Source organism: Spermophilus citellus, assembly GCF_964194105.1.
Source record: "Spermophilus citellus genome assembly, chromosome: 1".
NCBI lineage: Eukaryota > Metazoa > Chordata > Mammalia > Rodentia > Sciuridae > Spermophilus > Spermophilus citellus.
Genome location: NC_138182.1, coordinates 124,044,088 through 124,065,820, shown reverse-complemented (window position 1 = coordinate 124,065,820; position 21,733 = coordinate 124,044,088). Strand labels below are relative to the sequence as shown.

At 53.6% G+C, this 21,733-nt stretch overlaps 1 protein-coding gene across 2 annotated transcripts in view; it reads left to right on the top strand.

Moving 5' to 3' along the window:
* Positions 1–1,036: 1,036 nt before the first annotated feature.
* Positions 1,037–21,733, top strand: part of KCNIP1 (potassium voltage-gated channel interacting protein 1) — a gene marked incomplete at its 5' end in the record, with an annotated part of 307,261 nt that continues 286,564 nt past the window's right edge. For both annotated transcript variants that reach the window (XM_081269910.1, XM_081269911.1), the window contains one exon: positions 1,037–1,373. In XM_081269910.1, the coding sequence (XP_081126036.1) occupies positions 1,286–1,373 (88 nt within the window). The remainder of the gene's footprint in view (positions 1,374–21,733) is intronic.

Below are 21,733 nucleotides of genomic sequence, written 5' to 3'. Positions count from 1 at the left end.
GGTGCCTGGGTCTGGCTTGTCTGACACTTGTCCACGGGGGTCTCTGCTCTGCAGCTCTTGAGCAATCCATTCCTCTTGAGCCCACGAGCAGGTCACCTGAAGAGAAGGCAATGGAAAAGAGAAAGACTGCGTTCACAGATGGCGCCCTTGGTCATTACAGGGGCCTTCTGACTCACCGAAGAAAGCAAAATGGGGCTGGTGTGGGGGCTGAGATGTCCCCTGTGGTCCCTTCCCACCCACACAATCCTGGTCCTGAATAACAGCCAAGCCATTATGGATCCTCATCTGTAGAATGCCTTGCAGGTCGGCTGTTAAGGGTGTTGCATCGTAGTCAAATCTCAACGCAGGGTGTGTGGGGGGGTGTCCCTTTTCTAAGCAACACTGTCTCCATCCAGACAAGCCTGGTGGCATCCTCTGCTGTCCTGCAGGGGTAGAGCAGACTCAGGCCTGCTCTGCAGGGGCAGAACCTGGAACTGAGCGGTTGGCTTTGAGTGGGGCACCTGCAGCGAGGAGGAGGGAGTCAGTGACACTGGCCATTCCCACACAGGGAGGAGGCCACACCTGCTGCTTATGTGGAGGCTGCGGGTGGGGCGGAGCGGGCTCTCTCCTCTGTGTGCACAGGACAGCCCCCCAGGGACTCCCCACTCAGCCAGTTTCTCGATGCAAACCAGGACGCCCAGGGCTGCCTGCAAACTTTCTACTGAGAGCAGATCGAGCCGCGGCTTCATCTCTGTGGGGAGTTCTCCCAGGTCCTGATGGAGGCACAGAGAATTGATCTATTAGATTAACCAGGAAGGAAGGAGCTGGAGAGCGAGCGAGGGAGGTGGTGGGGCTGAGCTTTTGCTGCGTGGCTGTCCCCTCCCTCTGACTGGAGTATTAATTGCCACATTACCGCTGCCGTGCTAGCTCGGAAGACAGTCAGCAAAGCCTGCGAGCGCTCAGCTCCTCCCTCCCTGCTCTGCTCAATTTCACTCTCCTCCTCGGTTCCGTGAGCGCCTGGTGCTGGCAGTGCCGTCCCAGCCCTGCACCCCGAGGTCCTCCCGTGGTGAGGACTTGAGTGGACAGTGGCAGTGGGTAGAGAGAGGAGGAGGGTTCGCCCTGCAGGCTCTCTGGATGCAGAAGCTGGACGTGCTGCAGAGGAGGCTGTACTCTTCCTGGAGCCTGGCTTCTGGGGTGCACCCATCTCTCGGGGTTCACCTAGGCAGCCTCCGAGTTCCAGGGGCACTCGGGGAGGGTGCTGTCCCTTCTGGGTGCTGACAGCAGAGCCTGTCTCCCCTCTGCCACCATGAGCGGCTGTTCCAGAAGATGCAAGCTTGGCTTCGTGAAATTTGCCCAGACCATCTTTAAGCTCATCACCGGGACCCTCAGCAAAGGTAGGGAAAGTGGCCTTGACTCTTGCTCTGTCCTGATGTCATCTGACGGGTCACGCTGCCTCTGTGTGGCCAGTGTGGCTGTTGTGATGTGCCCAGTTCTCGGAGGAGACTGTGGAAAATCGGTGGCTGGGATCTGAGGTTGCTGACAACCTGGGTCCTGGTTCTGTGCAGGCGGGCACCCCGCCAGGGAGCTCAGCCGGTTATAATTGCCTGGAACTTTGGAAATGGAGTTGGTGGTGTGTGGAGAGGAACAGAACCCTTCCCAGAGCACGGGAAGCAGCTTAGCGTGACTAGAGTTTCAAGAAGTTACCCAGGGAGTGTTGTGTCTTGTTGATAAGAGAGATTTGATGTGGTGGGCTGTGAGCAGGTCTGCAGAGCACAGACCCAGGATAGGGCAGCTGGAGGGGATCTGGGGCCTGAGTTCACTGTGCACCGGTGAATCCACATTCTGGGTTGGCTTTGCAGTCATGTGCCAAAAGCTCTTTCTTGGGGTCTAGGGTCCCATGCTTCTGGGACTCTGGTCATCATTCTGTCTGCCTTTTGGGAGCCCTGTGCCTCCCTATCTCCTGCCCATGTCCATGTCTGATTTTCCTGCTTCTCTGAGCACTGGGGTGGCAGGGAGTTTGCAGGCTTAAGTCTCCAGGCAGCCCAGGAAGGATGGCTGGGGACCAGAATTAGCACAGTCTGGGCATCATTAGCCCCACAAGGGCCCAACAGCTCTGGTCCCCTTGGCAAAATGGGGAATAACTTCTAAAAGACCCCATTTTATATTCTGTACGAGGGAGGTTTGGCCACTCAGAGACACTCAGGCAAACTTTCTAGAGATAAATTTAAAGGGAGAGCAGCAGAATGATGAGGTTCCATTGACTGAAAAAAATGTCTTTAAATATTCATGCCCTCTTTCAGGAAGTCCTTTTGGGGGACGAGGCACCGGAAGCAGCAGGCAGAATATTCAGGGAAAGAGGCCCCTAAAACCTTGACTGGGAATTTGAAAAATAGCAATGAGAGAAGATAAAGCTGTGGGTGACCAGCTCTCCTGACATGGCTCAGATACCTGGCTGCCCAGTGGGCCCAGCCTGGGTAAATCCAGTAGCCAGCATGGATGGGGGTGGCGAGATTCCGCTTACTTCCTTTCTTAGGCTTTTTTGGGGGGCTCCTGATCCTTCTTTATTGTCTTTCTGAAATGGGGATTCTTGTCCCTGCAGATACCCAGGTGGTGATGGGGGCGTGTGTCAATGGTGATGGGGGCGTGTGTCAGGCTGCCTGGCCTGAATTACTGGAGGCCTGGAGAGGAGGCCAGGGGCCATGGCGGCAGAGGCTCTCACTTCCTGGGGGAGGAGGGAGTAAGGGGGAAAGGAGGTTTCACGGTGCTTCCAGTTCAGGGCTTGCTTCCTGTGCCACAGGTACCAAGACCCAGAATGGGCAGCATCCTTCAGTCCCAGCCTCCCAGAAGTCCACCAAAAAAGGGCTTTGGTCTGAGTGGGGAAAGCCAGGTCTCAGCTCTGGCTCTGCCACCTCGGCAAGCCACAGCCTCCCTGACCTCAGTTTTCCCAACTGTACAATGCTTCCATGACATCCTGACTACCTCCGAGCACCACTGGGAGGGTCCGAGGAAGTACAGACGTGGGATCCGTTCTGGAGTGGTTGCAGATGTGAGGGAGGGGCAGAGGCAGAGACAGGAGGGTCTCCCATGGCCCCTGCAGGGCTCAGGTCAGAAACTCTTCCATTTAATGGACTGCAGAGGAGTCTGTCCACCCAGGCAGCATCAGAGGAGGAACATAGTCCAGAAGGGACACGACGCGGCACGAAGGGTGAGTGTGAGAAAGCGAATGGGCAGACGGAGGGAGTGTGTGCACAGGAGTGTGTGTGTGTGTGTGTGTGTGTGTAAGAGAGACAGACGGGCAGCTAGACAGCAGAGGTGGCTATCTGAACAAATGAGCATATGAGAAATGAATGACGAGAAGATGTTTTCTTCTGCTCATTCGCCTGTGCTCATTGGCTCAGCATGTGTTTATTGAGCACCTCCTGCATGCTCTGCTCATCATGAGACGCAGGACACAGGAATCACAGACAGAAGCCCTCCACCGAGAAGTCCGCAGTCCGCAGGGCACAGTCCTAACACATGGGTACCAATTGGGATGCCAACATCTCGGGGAAGGGCTGAGATGCAGGGAAGCTTGGCAGCCAACTTGCACTGTTCCTGGGCAGACTGGGGCCTCCTCCAAATGTAGCATCTAAGCTGAGATGAGAGGTTGGGAGGGGAGGCAGAGCTGAACAGGGGCGAGGGGGTTGAGGCTGGCTGGGAGAGCAACTTTGGTATGTCGGCCTCTGCAGAAAGACCAGCTGCAGAGGGAGGAGGGCTCCCCAACCCTGCTCATAATCCTGGAAACTGAGATCCACCTGACACACAGGGGCTCCATGGGGACCAGCACTGGGGACAGAGTAGCTGCCTAGTCTTCCTCTGACCTGCTTCAGTACCGAGTTTCCTGCAGCCAGGGTTCAGGGAGGCAGCTTGCCCAGGCAGCAGGAGAGGGGCATGTCTGGCCGTATCTGTGCCCTTGGCCTCAGCTCCCCGGAGAGGACCCGGTGTTTACACAGTCCTGGCTCTGCGCCAGGCATGTGCAGGGCAACTGGTATTCTGCCCAACCCAGGTGTTTGCTGAATATTCATTAAATAAATGATGACCCTAGGAGCAGGGCCAGGGCTGGAGCTAAGGAAGGTCTGCACAGAGTCCAGAAAGAGACTTTCTCCCTCACGGACCTCCCTGGTGGACTTAGATCCGCCCTACGTGGACACAGCATGCTTGCTTAATGGTTTCTGGCTTGAGTCGTGATTTCCTTTATCCATTATTCATTGGACTGAGTTCTAGATGTGCAAGAATCCAGCCCTCCAGAGCACGAGTTCTCTTTGTCCCTTTCAGGGTGGGAATGCAGAATCTGTTGTCCAGGCACCTCGTTCTGGTCCTGGAAACAAACTATTATTTCTCGCCAGCCTTAAGTCTACTTGGGGAATAAGAATGGCTGGGGACCCCTGCTCCCCATTCTGCCTGTTAGGGCACTTGGTCGAGGGACCTGGTGGCCCAGATTTCTCATCAGTGGCCTGCTGCAGAGATGAATGTCTCAGGTCTTCCTGTACATACGCGGCCTCTCCAACCGGGAGCCTTTCTTTCCTAGCCCTGATGGCCACTGGTGATCTCGCTCCTCTAGGAGATGGTGAGAAAGCTGTCTTCCCCACTAGTGCACAGCCCTGTGAACAGGACCAGTTCGCTTCACTCTCGCTGTAGCCAGAGCTGAAGTTTAGAGCGGGGCTCAGGGTGGGAGGTCCATTATGGGTCAAAGTGAAAGAAACACCACATCCAGCGGGTGGTCTGAGATGCTTGATCCAGGAGGCACTGGCCGCTGGCCACCCCCACCTCTTCAGTGCCCGCCTCTGAATGCTGTTCAGGTGCAGGAGCTGGGTCTGTTGCCAGAGGGTGCGGCTGCAGCCACACAAAGCCTTCAGAACTCTGCCTGAGCTTCCTTAGGGCTTATATTGTCCCCAGGAGGGGAGGCTGGGTGGGCAGGCCTCTGGCATCCCCGCTCCAACAATTTTAGCTCTACTTTGATTTGTTTTACGTACTGGATTTCTCTCTAATTTAGAGTTTCTTTTTTCTTTTTTTTTTTTTTAAAGTTGGGGCTGGGGTTGTAGCTCTGTGGTAGAGTACTCGCCTCTCATGTGTGAGGCACTGGGTTCCATCCTCAGCACCATATAGAAATAAAATAAAGTCATTGTGTCCACCAACAACCATAAAATATTAAAAAGAAAGAAAGAGAGAGGGAGAGAAAGAAAGAAAGAAAAGAAAAGAGAGAGAGAGAGAGAGAGAGAAAGAAAGAAAGAAAGAAAGAAAGAAAGAAAGAAAGAAAGAAAGAAAGAAAGAAAGAAAGAAGGAAAGAAAGAAAGAAAAGAAAGAAAGTTTGCAAACCATGAGCACATTGGGAGGTGTCCCTGGTGCCAAGCCTAGTACATCGCAGGGTCCCTAACACACTGGAAAGGCTGGGCTGGCCCTGTCTCCTCTCTGGCCTGTTTCCTTACTCAGCAAAATGGGACCATGGCACCCTCCTTACAGAATCACACCAGGTGATGTCTCTAAAGCTACCTGCATCTGAGCCACTATACTACTCAGTGTATGTCCCTAATGTGACTGTGGTCATTAGCTGACACTCTTGGGGTTGTGAGCCCTCAGGGAAGGCCCCACCCCTGCTCCTTGCTGGTTTCATCAGTGTCCAGCACAGACTCAGAGAGACCCCTCGAGAGCACTCTAGGAAGGCATGGGACCTGCTGCCCAGATACTGGATGACGTTACTCCACTCACTTCCTGCTACCCATCTGGCTGTCCTGAGGGCAGCTGAGCCTGCCCCTTGTCTGATTCCCTCATCAGGAGGTCAGAGCCTGACTCAGAGCCAGGCCCTCACCTGCTATTTCACTGGAAAGCCCAGTCCCTGATTCAGATGCCTGGGAAACCAGGGGTCTGTCCCTTGGTCTGCCCAGCCAGCGACCCAGCTCCCTCACACAGAACTGGAGGCCAGAAATTGTTGAGGCTGCACTCTGGCTGGGGAGGTCTGAAGTCATCTCCTCTGCACCCCGGGAATAAATCTGTTGCCCCAGGTGAAGATAACAAAGCCAAAATAAGCAGGAGGGAGGGATCTAGTCCAGGGGAACTTCTAGCCTCGTCCAGGCCACCCGTGAGGCTCTGGGCAGGGAGGGGGAAGAGGGGAATCAGATCTATGTCAAGGACAAAGCCCTGGAGCTTCAGTGCCCCCCCCCCCCGCGCCCAGGGTGTTCCTTTCCACACAAGACAGGACCAGGACCTTGCTCCAGACCTGCCAGAGACACACTGTACCTCTTGGGAACTCCCTGCTGCTGCTCAAGGTCCTCAAGAGGCTGACCTTGGACCTGGGGATGGCTGGGCTCGGGTCCCAACTCTGCTGTTAGCCATCTGTGAGGCAAGCGAGTTACACATGCTCCCAAGTCAAGGTCCCCCCTTTAATTGGAGATAATAGTGACATCAACTGTACAGGGTGCTTCTTCATAGGATGGGGATCATGTCAGTAAGGGCTGGCAGCTGGTGGGCATATGCCCAGCCTGCCTTGCAGGGGGTGAGGAGAGTCCTCCCTGTAGTGCTGTGCCCTGGCCACCTCCCTTGCCACACGCCAGTCTCAACCCCAGAAACAGGGATTGCAGTCTCCATTTTGACAGAGAAGGAAACGTGTTTAGCTAACCCAGGTGGCCCAGCTAGAGGGGGGCAGAACTGGGACCAGAACCCAGACCCTGCCAGGACCAAGGCCAGGAGCAAGGCCAGGCACCATGTGCTGCACTCACGGGGCTGGAGGAGATGGCGCTGCCCACACTGCTGCTCACCTTGCCTCCATCAGGGTCCCCAGCTGTCTTCAGAGCAGTCACCTATTGTGTAAGGGGCTGTGACAGAGGCCAAGGTCAGCAAGACAACCATGTTCCCAGTTCTCCCAGAGTCCCTATCACCTATCACACAGGCACATGGGGCCAAGGCACCTTTCAGACACATAGAAGAACCCTCCATCACAGCTCTCCCTTCTTCCGTCCGAGGCAACTGTGAGAGGTGGTCTTGATCATGGGACATGTGCCAGGTTTGGGGCACCAGGTGGTCCAGCATTGAGGAACCAGCTGGGGGTTGTCTGGGAAAGCACTGGCCTTCACCCTGGAGACCTTGGGACCTGAAAGAGGCTACCAAAGGGGAGACACTGACCATCCCACGGGAAGCCCGTCCCTTGCTGGGGAAAGGAGTGTCCTCAGCTCGCTGTCCTGGCTGTGTAGGACAAGCACCTCTAATGTCACGCTCAGCAGGTGCTGCTGCCTCCCTGCACCCTCCGGAGAGCCAGCACCTTGCTGGGGCAGAGAGCTCCACCACCAGGGCTCCTGGTCCCCATCTGCCTCTCAGGTCCCAGGTCAGGCTCCCCCAGGCCCCATCCCGGCCGGCTGGCCTCACCATCCTCATCCCCGGGAACAGGCCCATCACTCCCTGGTCCAGTTTTGCAGGCTGGGTGCTCTCTGGGGTCTCCGAGTCCTACAGAGGGGAAGAAGAAGTTGGCCCTCCCACCACCTGCTGAGGCTGCTGCTCTCTGGGTCTCCCAGCCTCCCTCCCGTATAACCCTGATTCGAGGAAGGAATGATTTGTCCGGGGCTGCTTATCCCAGCATGGCTACACAGACGCCTATTAACTTCGGGACCACGGGGGAGCGGCTAGTTTGTTTCAAATTAAAAGCAGCTGGAATTGGGTCCCCCAGCAGGCAGGAGGGTACCGTGAGCTGCGGTACCGTGGCACAGGGAGGAGACAAGCACCTCAGGTTCTAAGCACCCCTGAGGTCCGAGGCCCCTGGCCCTACTGCCGAGACCCTAGTGGTCCCCAGCCTTCAACCCTGCAGGCCCATCTTCAGATCCGTCAGGCCAAGCAGGAAATCCGTCACTCCCCATCTTGAGTCTGTGTCCTCTGCTCTAGAATGGGGACGATAACTCCCACGTCACAGGGCTAAGGAGGCCCAGTGAGATGGTGGCACACACAGTACCTGGCACTTAACAGCTGCGGGAAGACGTCCAGCCCCTACCTTTCTTTTCTCATGTGCTTCAACTCAGACTTGAAGCCAGAAGAGGTCAAGGTGAAGGGAGCAAGGCCACGTGGGTCCCGTTGTCTTCTGGCTCCTCTCTAGGGGCACTGCCACTCCGCACTGTCTCAGCGACTGCCAGTCGCTTCAGTGACAAGTTCCGTAATGGAAAATTTGTCAACAGCTGAAAGTGTCCCTTTTATCTAGTGGTCTGTGTATTTATTGGCCATCCCCCAACCCCCGCCCCAGAAAGCAAGCCACGCAGTGCCACTGGCTGTGGGCGGATGTCCACGGTGCCTCAGGCACCTGCACCCTGTGAACGCTGAACTAATGAGAGAGAAAGGCTTCCCCTGCCCTCAATGGCAGGCCGGGGGGTGGCTGCCTCTTTTTGAGGCCTGGTTTTCGTCTGGCTGGTTATAAGGCGGCCTCCCACTCCTCATCTCCCTGTTCTGAATTGCCGTGGGCAGAGTTTGACAGAAGTGACCAGCCAGAGTGACCTTAACAAGATGAGGGGTTGGTACAAGCAAGACCGAGGACCTTGTCCCCCTTGTCCCTGTTCCCATCCAGCTTTCTCCTGCTCCACCCAGGCATTGGCCTCTTGGAAGCCTGCGCTGCCCATCTGTGAAGCTGGCCATTATGGTGCCTGCCCAGGCGTCCGTGGATATTCAGGGGAGATCAGCTTCTTCCTCCTACCCAGAGTGGAAAGCAGGAGGGAGGACCCAGCAGCTGAGGGTCCCACAGAGGGGCAGGGAGCTGAGGAAGTCTTACGGGGTGGGGGAGGAGAGATGAGGAAACCACAGAGCTCCCCAGGCTCCGGGGGGGGGGAGAAGGGGGACCCCAGGAAGAGCCTGGGGAGGGGAGGTTAGTGTCACCTGTGAGCAACCCTCCCTGTGCCCTCACAGATGAACAGGATGAGGGCAGCAGAAAGCCCTTCCTCCCTGTAGGATGAGGGCGGGAGGACCATGCACACAAGGCCAACCTCATGTCTTCTGGCTGAAGCCACTGATTCCCTGTTGTGTCCCTAAAGGTGCACAGAGCCGCAGCTTTGGAGTCAGACCTGGCTTTGAATCCAGATCTTTACATTTGCTCCCATAGTCCATCCAGAACGCTATCACTGAAGGCCACAGACAGGGTGGCTTATATTTCTGGAAACAGTTCTGAAGCTGGAAGTCCATGATCTAGTGCCAGCATGGCCCAGTTCTGTCGAGCGCCCTCTCCCTCTTGCATTCTCCCATGGAGCAGGGAGGGCAAGCTAGCTGTCGGGCCTTTTCAAGAGGCCACTAATCCTACTGCTGAGGGCTCCACCTCATGACCTAATCACCTCCGAATATCAGCACCAGGGGCTAGGACTTCAACATTACAACTTGGGGGCATGAGCATTATTAATTAATCCATTGCACAGAGCAAGTGGCTTCCCTTCACTGAGCCTCTGTGTCTTTATCCCTAAGTGGAGGAATTGCTGACTCCAGGGGTCCCTTCTGGGTCTGCATTTTGAAGTTTGATAACCATCAGTTCAGCGCCACTCATGTGACCCACGCTGCCCGCCCTCTGGGCCAGCGTTGCCTCTAACACACATGAAAACCTAGAGACAAGGCCTGAGCTGCAGAAAGAAGAAGGGACTGGCTTGGAGGCCCTTGCCCAGCAGGGGACAGAGCTAGAACTGGAGTCCTGGGCTGTTTCCAGGATCCCCTACAACCCACCCCACCCCCCCACATTGCACCACCTCCATTTCTAAAACCAGACCTGGAGTAGGAAGACAACCCATACCTTCCCAGCCAAGCCAAGAGGCAACATGTGTGCTTACTTGCTTCAGGAATCAAGGTTTCCAGGCCTCTGTCTGGATGAAAGAAACACAATCCGGGGGAAGACCCCTGAAACTTGAGTTCCCCAGTTGACACCACAAATCACTGCCCCAAGCACAAAGCCAGCCCCAGGCCTCCCAAAAGCAAGGGCAGTCCTAAAGGAACACCTGTTGCACCACTTCCACTTGTAATTCCAGCCTAGCTCACTTTCACTTCTTGCTAAGATGAGGTTGTTTGGAGGCAAAGAACTGGACTGAGGTCCGGTTGGAAGATGTTACTCTGGGGCTTGGATCTCAGAAGCTGGGGTTAGCCTACCCCAATTTTCTCTCTGTAATTTTTTCATTAACCTGAGCTAGTTTGAGTGACATTTGCTAACCATCTGTGCTTGGCAGGCTGAGCCAGGCCCAGGCTTGCTGCTCAGTATCTGCAAACATCAGCTTGGAACCAGCTGTCACTCAGAGCCTGGGACATGTCTGAGCCAGGAGGCATATTGGATTGCAGAGTGGTTCACAACACCCTGGTACTGATTCACTGCCCACACTGCCCGAGTCCAGAAACAGTGGCCTGTCGTTCCCCATGCAACAGGGACCACGTGAGGAAGGATAGTTGTCACTACCCATCAAATGCTGCTCATTTTGTGGGGGCAAACGTGGGATCCCCACATGCAATCCAGTTCTGTCTGTGTGGGTTGTACACTCTTATTCCCCACCTGAGGCCTGGAGAGGTGGACTAGCTTGCCCAGGTCTCACACACCCAGCAGACTCCGAAGACCAAGTGCTAAAGGAACTCTCTCAGTCAGATCCCTCAGCCCTTCACCTATCCTCTGCTGGGGACTGAGCTGGCCCCCTAAATCCATATGTTGAAGTCCTAACCCCCAGAGTGATAGTATTTTGAGGTAGGGCCTTGAAAGAGGTAAAGTTACATTAGGTCATAGGTGGGTCCCCGATCCAATAGGACTGGTGTCCTCAGAAGAAGAGGGACAACAGCAGGGACGTGCAGGACAGGAAAACTGCCCGTGAGGAAGCAGTGAGAGGGCGGCCAGCTGCACTCAAGGAGAGAGGCTGCAGGTGCCTTCTGCGAGCACCTTGACCTTGGACCTCTGGCCTCTGGAATGTGCAAGATTAATTTATTGTTTAAGGCGCTTGACAGCCCTAGCATGATTCTGTCGTGACGGTCCTAGCAAATTGCTACAATTGCAGGCATAGAGAACATTAAATTCACTACTTTAGGCATTTCTAAGTGTATACGTCAGTGGCATTAAACACGTTCAGATATTGGGCAGCCATCGCCGCCATCCACTTTGAGAACGTTCTTTTTTTAAAAATAATTCTAGCTTTTCTTTAACCTTTTGTATGTGTGTGTGTGTGGGGGGGGGTGTGTTGGGGATTAGAACCCAGGGTCTTGTGCATGCAAGGCAAGCACTCTACCAACTGAGCCATATCCCCAGCTCCTCAAGAACATTCTTCATCTCACAAAACCGAATCTCTACAGATGATAGTTCCCCATCGTTCCCTCACCTGGCTACCATCTCTATCGTCTGTCTGCAGACTCTTCTAGGACCTCATGTAAGTGGAATTGTGAACAGAGTCTGTCCCTTAGTGTCTGGCTTGGTTCACTTAGCATAATACTTCCAAGGTCCTTTCGTGTGGTAGCCTGTGTCAGAATTCCATTCCTTTTTCAGAAATAATGGAATGTTCCATTGTATGCCACACTACAATGTGTTTATAAATTCATCCATGGAAGACGATTCCCATATGTATACATATATGTGAGTGTGTATAAATATATATATGTATTTGAATTTCTTAGGGCCTCGATAAGTTGCTGAGGCTGGCTTTGAACTCAAGATCCTCCTGCATTAGCCTCCCAAGCTGCTGGGATTTCAGGCATGTGCCCACAGTGCACACCCTTCACATATTTTTAAAAGGCAGAGTAGATCACGTAATTCCTTTGCTGGAAGCTGTCTCCTGTGGATTCTTGACACCTTTTGAGTCAAATGCAGATAAGCATTGCATGCCCTGCCTGCTGGGTTTCTGTTCCCTTCCTCTTGTTTCCTTTTCCCTCTCCCCACCCTGACCAGTGATGCACCCCAGACCCCAGGCCATGCTGTCCAGGAACACCAGCTCCTCAGCCTCAGGTGCCCACACTCTTGTTCCCCAGGGAGTTGGGAGCTGGGTGCTTTCTGGGGGAACCTGCCCTGAGCCATCCCTGCACTTCATTTATGCCCTTCTCGGCGGGAGCCCCTCCTCCGCGGGAGCCCCTCCTCCGCGGGAGCCCCTCCTCCGCGGGAGCCCCTCCTCCGCGGGAGCCCCTCCTCCACGGAGCCCCTCCTCCACGGAGCCCCTCCTCCACGGAGCCCCTCCTCCACGGAGCCCCTCCTCCACGGAGCCCCTCCTCCACGGAGCCCCTCCTCCACGGAGCCCCTCCTCCACGGAGCCCCTCCTCCACGGAGCCCCTCCTCCTCGCCACCCCCACTTCCACCTTCCCTGGCCCCTAAGTCTGCCTGTTTTCCTGCTTAGCACTTCCTGCCCCTGCAATTACATTGTATGCTTTGCACTGTTTTATTTTAAATATTGAAATTATATATATTTAAGGTATAGAGTGATATTTTGATCCTCAACTATATAGTAAACTGATTATTACAGTCAAGCTCATTAGCATACCCCTCTCTTCCCACATGTCCCTTTGTGTGTGGTGAAAATACCTGAGCTCTCTCTTAGCGGTCTTCCAGAAGACTTGCAGCATTCGTTACTGAAGCTCCCGCAGTGCACTAGATCTCTGGAACCTGTTTATTCCCAGCGTCTTCCTGTTACTCCCAGGTATATGACCAAGCTCGTCCACGGAGAGTCCAGCTCGGTGAGGGCAGGGACTTCCTCCTGGCCATTGCGCGTCCTTGGTGGGAACTGAGAGTTGACCCAGCTGATGAGAAGCCTCAGGCCCAGGAAGGCCACTCAGCAAGCCAGAGGCAAGGCTGGCCCTTGAATCTTCGCCTCCGAGACTTTTTTCCACTCCCTGCATGCTCTGCTATGCCTGCCCTTGAAGGGCCCCTGTTTTCTTACCTGCCTTCTCCTGTCCTTCTGTCCATCCACTTTCCCTTGGTAAGGCTGCTGGGGATCCCGCATCCAGAATATGAAGGGTTAAGCCTGTCATCTTGCTCCTTGGCTAGCCATCCTAAGAACTGCTCCCTCCTGGGGGAAGCTACTTGGTAGTCTTTGATTTGTGTAATGGCCAATTTGAATTGTCAACTTGATGGGATTAAGAGGATTATGGGTGTGTCGGTGAGGGTGTGTCTAGGAATGATTGGCATGTGGAATACCCAACTGAAATGGAGACTCTCCCTAAACGTGGGCAGCACCATCCAATAGGATGATGGCTTGGATGGAATGAAAGTTGGAAGAACAAGGAAACAGCCACGGATTTCAAGCTGGTTGTTCTTGAATAGGTTCTTGATTGCTGCTGCAACCATCTTAGGAAATCATGTTAGGATACCGGGCTCTCATTTCTTCACTCTTCCAAAGCGGACTCTGCCAGCGATTCTGCAGAAGCCTTCGGCCTTGGACTAGGGTAGCACCGTTGATCCCTCTTGCTCTTGGACTGTGCAGCTACTGGTTCTCCCAGCTCTCTTGCCTGCAGACGGCCACTGTGGACTATCCAGCTTCTGGTCGCTAAACCAACCTAATAAGTCCCCTTTTATAATTATACCTCCTGTGGATCCTGTCCCTCTAGAGAACCCTGGCTAAGCACACCGTGGAAGGAGGGGAGGCCAGAGGCCTGGAAGGACTGGCCAGGGCTTGCGGCCTGCTGACTGCTCCGTTCACCCAGGAGGCTACGTGATGTGACCAGCAGAGGTTTCTCAGGGCTTTAGGTGCAGCTGGCTCTCCCTGCCTGGTCCCCTCCAGCCCTTAAAAATCAGGATTTGGGGAGATCTTTGGACCCCAAACCCAGTACCACCATTTTCAACCTGAAGGTCCTTCAGCTTTGCTTTCTCGTCTAACGGGGCGACAACACCTGGTTGGTTAGGTTAATGTGCCTGCAGTGCCGAGCGCAGGCCGTGTCCTACTGTGTGCTCAGCAAAGGGCTGTGTGCTTTGCTGTGTCTGTCACTGCTGTTTGTCAGGACTGAGCCAAAGTCACCTCTCATTTCACTCCTCGAATCAGAGACCTCCCAGGTCTTAGAAATGAGCTTTTCACTGCAATCACCCATTTGAGCCAGAAAAGTGCTAGAAAATTCTCTGAAGTTCTCCTTTCTTCTCCCTAACTGGAATCAGAGTGACAGTACGAAAGGGCCTTTTTTCCTGGGCTGGTGGGACAGAAGAGCTAATGGTCCCCTTGGAAAATGACCTTTAAAATGTTCCAGTCAGTTGCGCCTCCTCCCTCTCCCTGCCCCTCTTTACCTGTCTACCTGGGGACCAGCAGAAGGACGTAGAGGAGGCCTGAGACCTGCATGTTCTGGCAGCCACCTGCAGCCTCATCCGACTCCCCTGAGGACACCGAGAGGGGAGAAGCTGTCCCCAAATCCCAGAGCCCCACCGCAGGCACACTTGGACAGGACATTTACCAGAACTCGGAAAATCGAGAGCTGAAAACCAAGCAGCATCAGCTTCCCTGGTGGCTCCCGCCCCCCATGGCCCCAGGAGGGGAGGGAAGGTAGACACTGTGTCCTGGACTTGAACTCTGCTGAGACCCAAAAGCTGACCAGTGTGTGTCAGTGAAGCCAAGGTCACCACTGCACAGTGACCAACCAGCATGGGCCTCCCTCAAATGCTCCACCCCAACCTCCTCAGTGGACAAGTGGGGAAACTAAGGCCACTGCAAGGAGACCTTGAGCAAGGTGCCCCGAAGGCTCAGACTTCCCTGGCCGCTGGAGCACAGGGATAGAGAGGGAACTGGGGCCCCCGGATGGTGACTTTTCAAGTCCACATGGTCAGTGACTGAGGCCAAGCCCATCAAGGCCCTCACTTCTGCATCCTCACCCTGGGGATTCACCTGGAGGTGGCTCACCATCTCTGCCTTCCCTGTCCTCGGTCCTTAAGCTCCAGGCACACAGGAGTCTCCGTGGCTCTGGGAGCTCATGGAGGAGCATGGGGCCACCTCTCAGTTGTCTAAGAACCCCAGCGCCCAGCACCCAGCACAAGGTCTGACCCCGGAGGCTCGGCAGATGGGTGGGTGGAGGGAGGGAGGGGCGGGGTGGGTGCGTCTCTGCACCTCCTCTTTGAACATCTGCCTGTAGCCTCTAGGAAGCCCTTGGCAATCCAAGTCTGACCCCTCTGTCTGGACTTTCTCTTGATTTGCCCCCAGTCAAGAGCCTGAGGTGATCTCTGTCGCTCCCTCTCCCTCCTCAGCCCCACCCTGGGCTCCCGACCCTGACTCTCTTGCCTGTTCTGCTGCAGCAGTTCCTCCTGCTCCCCCACTCCTGGCTCCCCTGCACCGTGGCCTGCGAGGTGCTCCATCTGAGCCCTGGATGCAGGAGACCAGGCTCCAGAGATCTGTTGTAAGCAAATTGTCAAGGATGTGCACTCTGACTTTTACAAAGGTACTCATCATGATATCATTGAATTATTTATTATCATGAAAGATTGGAGAGGGTCTAAACTTCAGTCAAAAAATAGTGGGTTAAAGAAATTTTGGCTCATCTACTTGATGGAATAACATTAAACCTTTGGAAAATTATCTTAAGGATGATCTACTAAAATGCAGAAATGCTCTAGACATCTAGAAAGCTGATTATAAAATTGCATGCGCCTTGTGGTCCCTATCTGTGAAGAGATGTATAGGTGGAAAATGTAAAATAGAAAAAAAGAAACTGAAATATTGGCTGAGGTTTTATTTGGTATGAAGGGTTATTTTCTTAAGGTCCCTGATACTTCTCTGTATTGTTTGAATTGGATCCGTGAGCACACATACTTAGTAATAAGCCATGAAGATATCATTTGCTGAAAGTACATCTTCAACTCTGTAATATTTTACCATTCATAGAATTGTGATTTCACTGTCATTATAGCTCTGGCGGTCCCTCCCATGCTAGAGTATAGGCTGGGCCTGTCCCCCAATCAAATCCACAAATAGCCCACTTCCAGTCCCTGTCTGTCCCTCCTCCATACACATTCTCCTCCAGCCATACTATCCCTACCTATGTTTTATGTTCCTGAATCTAACTCAAATGGTTCAGAACACACACACACACACACACACACACACACACACACACCTCTTTGCATAGAGGGAGAGACATAAAGACAGACAGTGCAATTGTGACCAAGTATTGATAATCCTTGGTGAATCAAGGTGATGGATGTAATTTTACAATTCATTATTTTTTTTGTTTTGTTGTACAATAGGGATTGAACCCAGGGGCACTTAACCAGTGAACCACATCCCCAGTCCCCCCCTTTTTTTTGTATGTTATTTAGAGACAGGGTCTCACTGAATTGCTTAGGGCCTCACGAAGTTGCTGAGGCTGGCCTTGAACTCTCAATCCTCCTGCCTCAGCCTCCTGAGCCACTGGGACTGCAGACGTGCACCACCACACTCAGCTGTTACTGGACATTTTCAAAAAACAATATTGGCAGAAATAAAGGAGCAGCAGACACACTGTGCAGACTGAGGCTCAGCAGGAAGTCTCCAGAGTTCAGATTCCAGTTCCACGCCCATTACTCAGGCAGTGGTGATCTTTGGCCCGAGGCTGACTTTCTAAGCCTCACATCAGTGAAGTGGAGGTTACGAAGCTCCTGTGCATTCGTTTCCTGAGCTGCCTAGAGGATGGTGTGCGGAGGGCCTGGTGCAGCTATGTTGCTGGGAACAGTGTCCATGTTCCTCAACATGGGTTTGTTTATCACACTGTGTTCCCAAAGCTTCTCAGGTGACTGAGTAAAGCGTGGTGGCTTTACCATCTTTTGTTTGTGCAATTATTTATTTATTTATTCTAATCAGTTATACTTGACAGCAGAATGCTCTTCAGTTCATTGTACACAAGTGGAGCAGAATTTTTCACTTCTCTGGTTGTACCCAAAGGAGGGTCACACCATTGTGCAATCATACATGTACCTAGGGTAATGATGACCGCCTCATTCCACATCTTTCCTACCACCATGCCCCCTCCCACCCTCCCCTTTGCCCCATCCAAAATTTTTCCACTCATCCTATGCTCCCCCCCCATTATGGATTAGCATCTACTTATCAGAGAAAACATTTGGCCTTTGGATTTGGGGGATTGGCTTACTTCATTTAGCATTGTCTTCTCTAACTCCAACCATTTACCTGCAGATGTCATGATTTTATTATCTTTTAAAGCTGAGTAATATTCCATTGTGTATATATACCACATTTTCTTTGTCCATTCATCTAGTGAAGGGCATCTAGGTTGGTTCCACAGTTTAGATATTGTGAGTTGTGCTGCTATAAACATTGATGTGGCTGTGTCCCTGTAGTATGCTGTTTTTAAGTCCTTTGGGAATAGACCGAGGAGAGGGATAGCTGGGTCAAATGGTGAACTAAGGAACTGAAGAGACACTTCTCAGAAGATGATATACAATCAATCAACAAATATATTTAAAAAAAAAACATTCAACATCACTAGAAATTAGAGAAGTGCAAATCAAAACTACTCTAAGATATCATCTCACGCCAGTCAGAATGGCAGCTATCCAGAATTCAGATAACAGTAAGTGTTGGCGAGGATGTGGGGAGAAAGGCACTCTCATACATTGCTGGTGGGACTGCAGATTGGTGCAGCCAATCTGGAAGGCAGTATGGAGGTGCCTCGGAAAACTTGGAATGGAGCCACCATTTGTTGTGTGATTTTCTTTTTGTCAGTGGCCCCTGAGCTGCTGGAACTCAGGGCCAGGTCCCACTGGTATCCACATCTCGGGGTCCTGGCACAGAACCTGGCGCAAGGGAGGAAGCTAGTAAACACACAAAACCCAAATTGAGGGACCCAAAGGGTCCAAATTGCACTGCACAGGAAATTCTTTTTATCAGGTACGAACTTGCATTTTGCTGAAGCAGCCACTACTCTGCTCCCACGGGCTTCCTCCAGATAAGGCATCACCTTGATAAATTAGCTGTGGATATAGGCATCCTGCAGTTAGCATGAAAATGCAATTTAATTTCCAATTAAGCTCAATTTCTGGGCCAAGGGATTTGTCTGTCTCACACTGGGAAGATCATTCTGGCCAGGCCTTTTGTTATCCTGGGCGATGACCCTGATGAATGGACTCTCAAGGCAAAGGGTCCTTTGACCCTTGGGCTGGTGTCAAGGTGGGGGCAAGGTCCTTGTGGGCAGAGCCGCTTTTCCACGAGAACTTAAGTTTGTACATGGGGACTTGGAGAGAGTTCAAAGCAAAGACAGGAACCTTGTGTAGGGTGGGATTTTGAAAGGTGGAGAAAAAGATGGCCATAGGGACTCCTCAGAGCTCTGGATGGAAAAGCCCCTGGTGTCCAAGAGAGCAGCAGCATCTGCGGAGCTTCTCAGCTGCGCCAGGCGCTGTGCTGAGTGCTCCACATTCCCTGTGGCACTGCGTGGTCACAAGTGCCCTGTAAAACCAACTATGACACTCTCGGTTTCCAAGGGGGGAAATTGAGGCTCGGGAGATTACACCACCCAAGGTCATGGGGAGCTAGAGTCAAACTCCTACTTCCCTGCAGGCTCCCTCTCCCAGGACAAATCCAAAACACAGTCGAGAGCCAAGAATACTGTCAACACTGAGCTGAAACTTGGCCCCAGATTTATGAGAATTTGTAAGGTGTCACATGGCCCAATTTTTATTAATGACAGTGAAAAGAGGCTCTGAATCTATATGTAAATGCAGCTATCGGCTCCCAGACGCATTCTGTGGGGGCTCATCAACCCCTGGAAACTAAATGGGAGAGGGGTGGGGTCGGTGGGAGGGGGTCACAGGAGAGTGGCCTCGCTTCAGTTCTGCTTTATAATGGAGTGACCAGTCGTTCTGTGGCTGGAGCAAGCTGAGGTTCCGGCTGTGTGTTGGTAAGGCTGTGTCCAGCTGGGGACAGTGGACTCCAGATGGCCCCTGGCCCTGTCCACCTTGGCAGTGGCCACGTTTCAGATCATGCACTTGGGTAGCACCCTGCGTCTGTGGACTCTTCAGAGGGGTGGCCTGGGGAGTCACTGGAGAGCCTGGCCTCAGGGGGAGGGTCTACAGAGGCCTCTAACTGGCTCTCGGTGTTCGGCCTTGACCTTTTCACTTTTGAGATGGACAGGGCAAGGTTCCATGGCTCGAGAAACCAGAATCCATACCATGGGGATTGAAACGTAGCCCTGCTGCTTACTGACTTCTGACCTGGGGAGATTAAATCCCTGGGGCCTCAGTTATGGCACCTCTGAAATGGAGACTCTGATGATAACCTGCAAGGACGCTCTTGGTGTCCATCGAGCCCTGTGTGGGAGGGCCTGGCCCAGGTCCTGGCAGGCAGGTGCCCGGCACATGTTGCCTCTTGTTCCCATCAGGGACGACAGATTCTTATGTGGGGAGTGGTTAGCTACATGTGTCCCCACATGGAAGGACTGCCTTCGATACAGTGACTTATCATCAAAAGAGGTGCAGGTGTGGACGGCCACCAAGGAGCATGGAGCAAGGCAGGAGGGCTTTCGCCTGGCCACACTTCCCACACCAAAGAGGGGCGCTGGACACCAAGCCTTTGACCCATGAGCTTTTGAGAGATATTTAATATCCCAACCATCACACACACACACACACACACACACACACACACACACACAGCTAGGACAAGGCAGAATTCACAAGTTAGTCACAGTTAGAGAATATCCATAATAGCTAACTAATAAAATAGAACAACTATAATGCCATGCTGTAACAGAAGTCAAGTCAACACGGTCTTTCTCTCAAAATATTTATCCTACGCCCCGAGCCCTACTTCTGATGGTATGAATGCTGGGGTGCCTACACCATGAGAGACAGTGAGCGAGGGACCTGCCGTGGGCGTTGTGATGTCACCTGATCTCCAGCAGGTGGTCTGAGTTCCAGGGAGGGGACAAGGTATGGGGCTCAGGTACCTTTCTCCAGGTGTGAGTCACTGGCCCAGAAGAGCAAAGGCAAACCTGGAGCAGCACCGTCAGCTCATTAGCAGTGACTTATGGAGAACTGATGAGGCCGCGCTCGGGCAGCTGTGGTCATTGCGAAATGCGTTTTCCCGGTGTCTCCGACATCAGGTTGAAGTGCTCAGCCCTTAACCCCCATCCTTAGGGAAGTTCTGCGGGCGGAGACAGGTGAGGTGTTTCCTAGAAGTAGGCCAGGCTCTGTCGACAGGAGGAGGACGTTTCTCTCAAGTAAATAAAGGCCACCGTTACTAACGCATGAGGCGGTGGTGGCTAGGAATCCCCAAGTGCTGGGTTTTCTAGAAGGACGTGGCCTTTCCCCTGCGGGGGCTGATTGGACATTCCAAGTTTCCGTGTAGTTCAGTCCCAAATACAGGTGCGTGGAAACCGTGTGGAAAGTAGTCCCTCAAAGTCAGACTCCTGGATTCTCTTTTCTTTTTCTTCCTCTTTGAAGTTAAAATTTTGAGACAATCTTAGATTTGCCTTTAGGCGTAGGAGTAACAGAGATCCCTGGACCCCCCAGATCTCCCCAGTGGTCATATCTTGTAAAACTGTCGAGCAACATCACTCTCTGGTCCTCCTTAGAAGGCTCAGAGCCCTGAGACCCTCACCCAGAGAGCGAGACCCTCTGGGGATTGGAGAGCCACTTGCCCCCCCACAGAAAGGTCTGCAGATGACAAGCTGGGGTGCAGGGTGCACCCGGGCTCGGTCCTGGCCCCGTGGCTCTGGGTAGCTATGTCCCCAGGCTCTGGAGTCACCCGGCCTGGGCTGGACTCCCAGCTCCTGACTGACTTGATGGACGGCCCTCACCTCTCAGAGCCGCAGTGATTTATAGAAACTTAGATATAGCACTGTGGGTCATCCTCCTTCCCTGTCACAAAGGCCTGAGGTAGTTGGCTTATAAGGAAGAGAGTGTCACTGCAGCTCAGTTTTGGAGATCTCCCTCCATGATTGACTGGCCCCGTTTTCTGGGCCTGTGCTGGGGCAGCTCATCCTGGTGACTGCATGTGGCAGAGCAAAGCAGCTCACCTCATGGCCAGGGACCACAGGAGAGGGAAAGGGGTGGGTCCCACTGTGCTTCCCAAGGGCACATCCCCAGGGATTCAAGGACCTCCCACTAGGGCCACCTCTCGAAGGCCCCAGCACCTCCCAGGAGTGCCACAGACAGACCAAGCTTTCAGCCACTGGCCTCCAGACCCAGCTAGAGCAAGCTCTTGGTTTCAGTCACTCTTCTCCCTGTCCCCTTCCCCTCTGCTTCTCCCTCCTCTCCTTTCCTTTCTTCTTCCCCCTCCCCTTCCTCCCCCTCCTCCCCCCTTCACCTCCTCCTCCTCCTCTCCCCCTTCCTCTCCCTCCCCCTTTCTTCCTCCTCCCCATCCTCCCTCCTTCCTTCCTTCTCCCCCTTCTCCCCTTCCTCTCCCTCCTCCCCCTTTCCCTTCTCCTCCTCCTCCCCTTCCCCTCCTCCTCCCCATCCCCCTCTTCCTCCCCCTCTTCTTCCCCCCTCCTCCTCCTCCTACCCCTCCCCTCCTCTCCCTCCTCCTCTCCCTCCTCCTCTCCCTCCTCCTCCCCTTCTCTTCTCCCTCCTCCTCCTCCTCTCCCTCCCCCTCTCCTTCCTCCTCCTCTCCCTCCCCCTCTCCTTCCTCCTCCTCTCCCTCCTCCTCTCTCTCCCCCTCTCCCTCCTCCTCCCCCTTCTCTTCTCCTCCTCCTCCTCCTCTCCCTCCCCCTCTCCCTCCTCCTCTCCCTCCCCCTCTCCCTCCCCCTCTCCCTCCTCCTCTCCCTCCCCCTCTCCCTCCCCCTCTCCCTCCTCCTCCTCTCCTTCCCCCTCTCCCTCCCCCTCTCCCTCCTCCTCCCCCCTTCTCTTCTCCCTCCTCCTCCT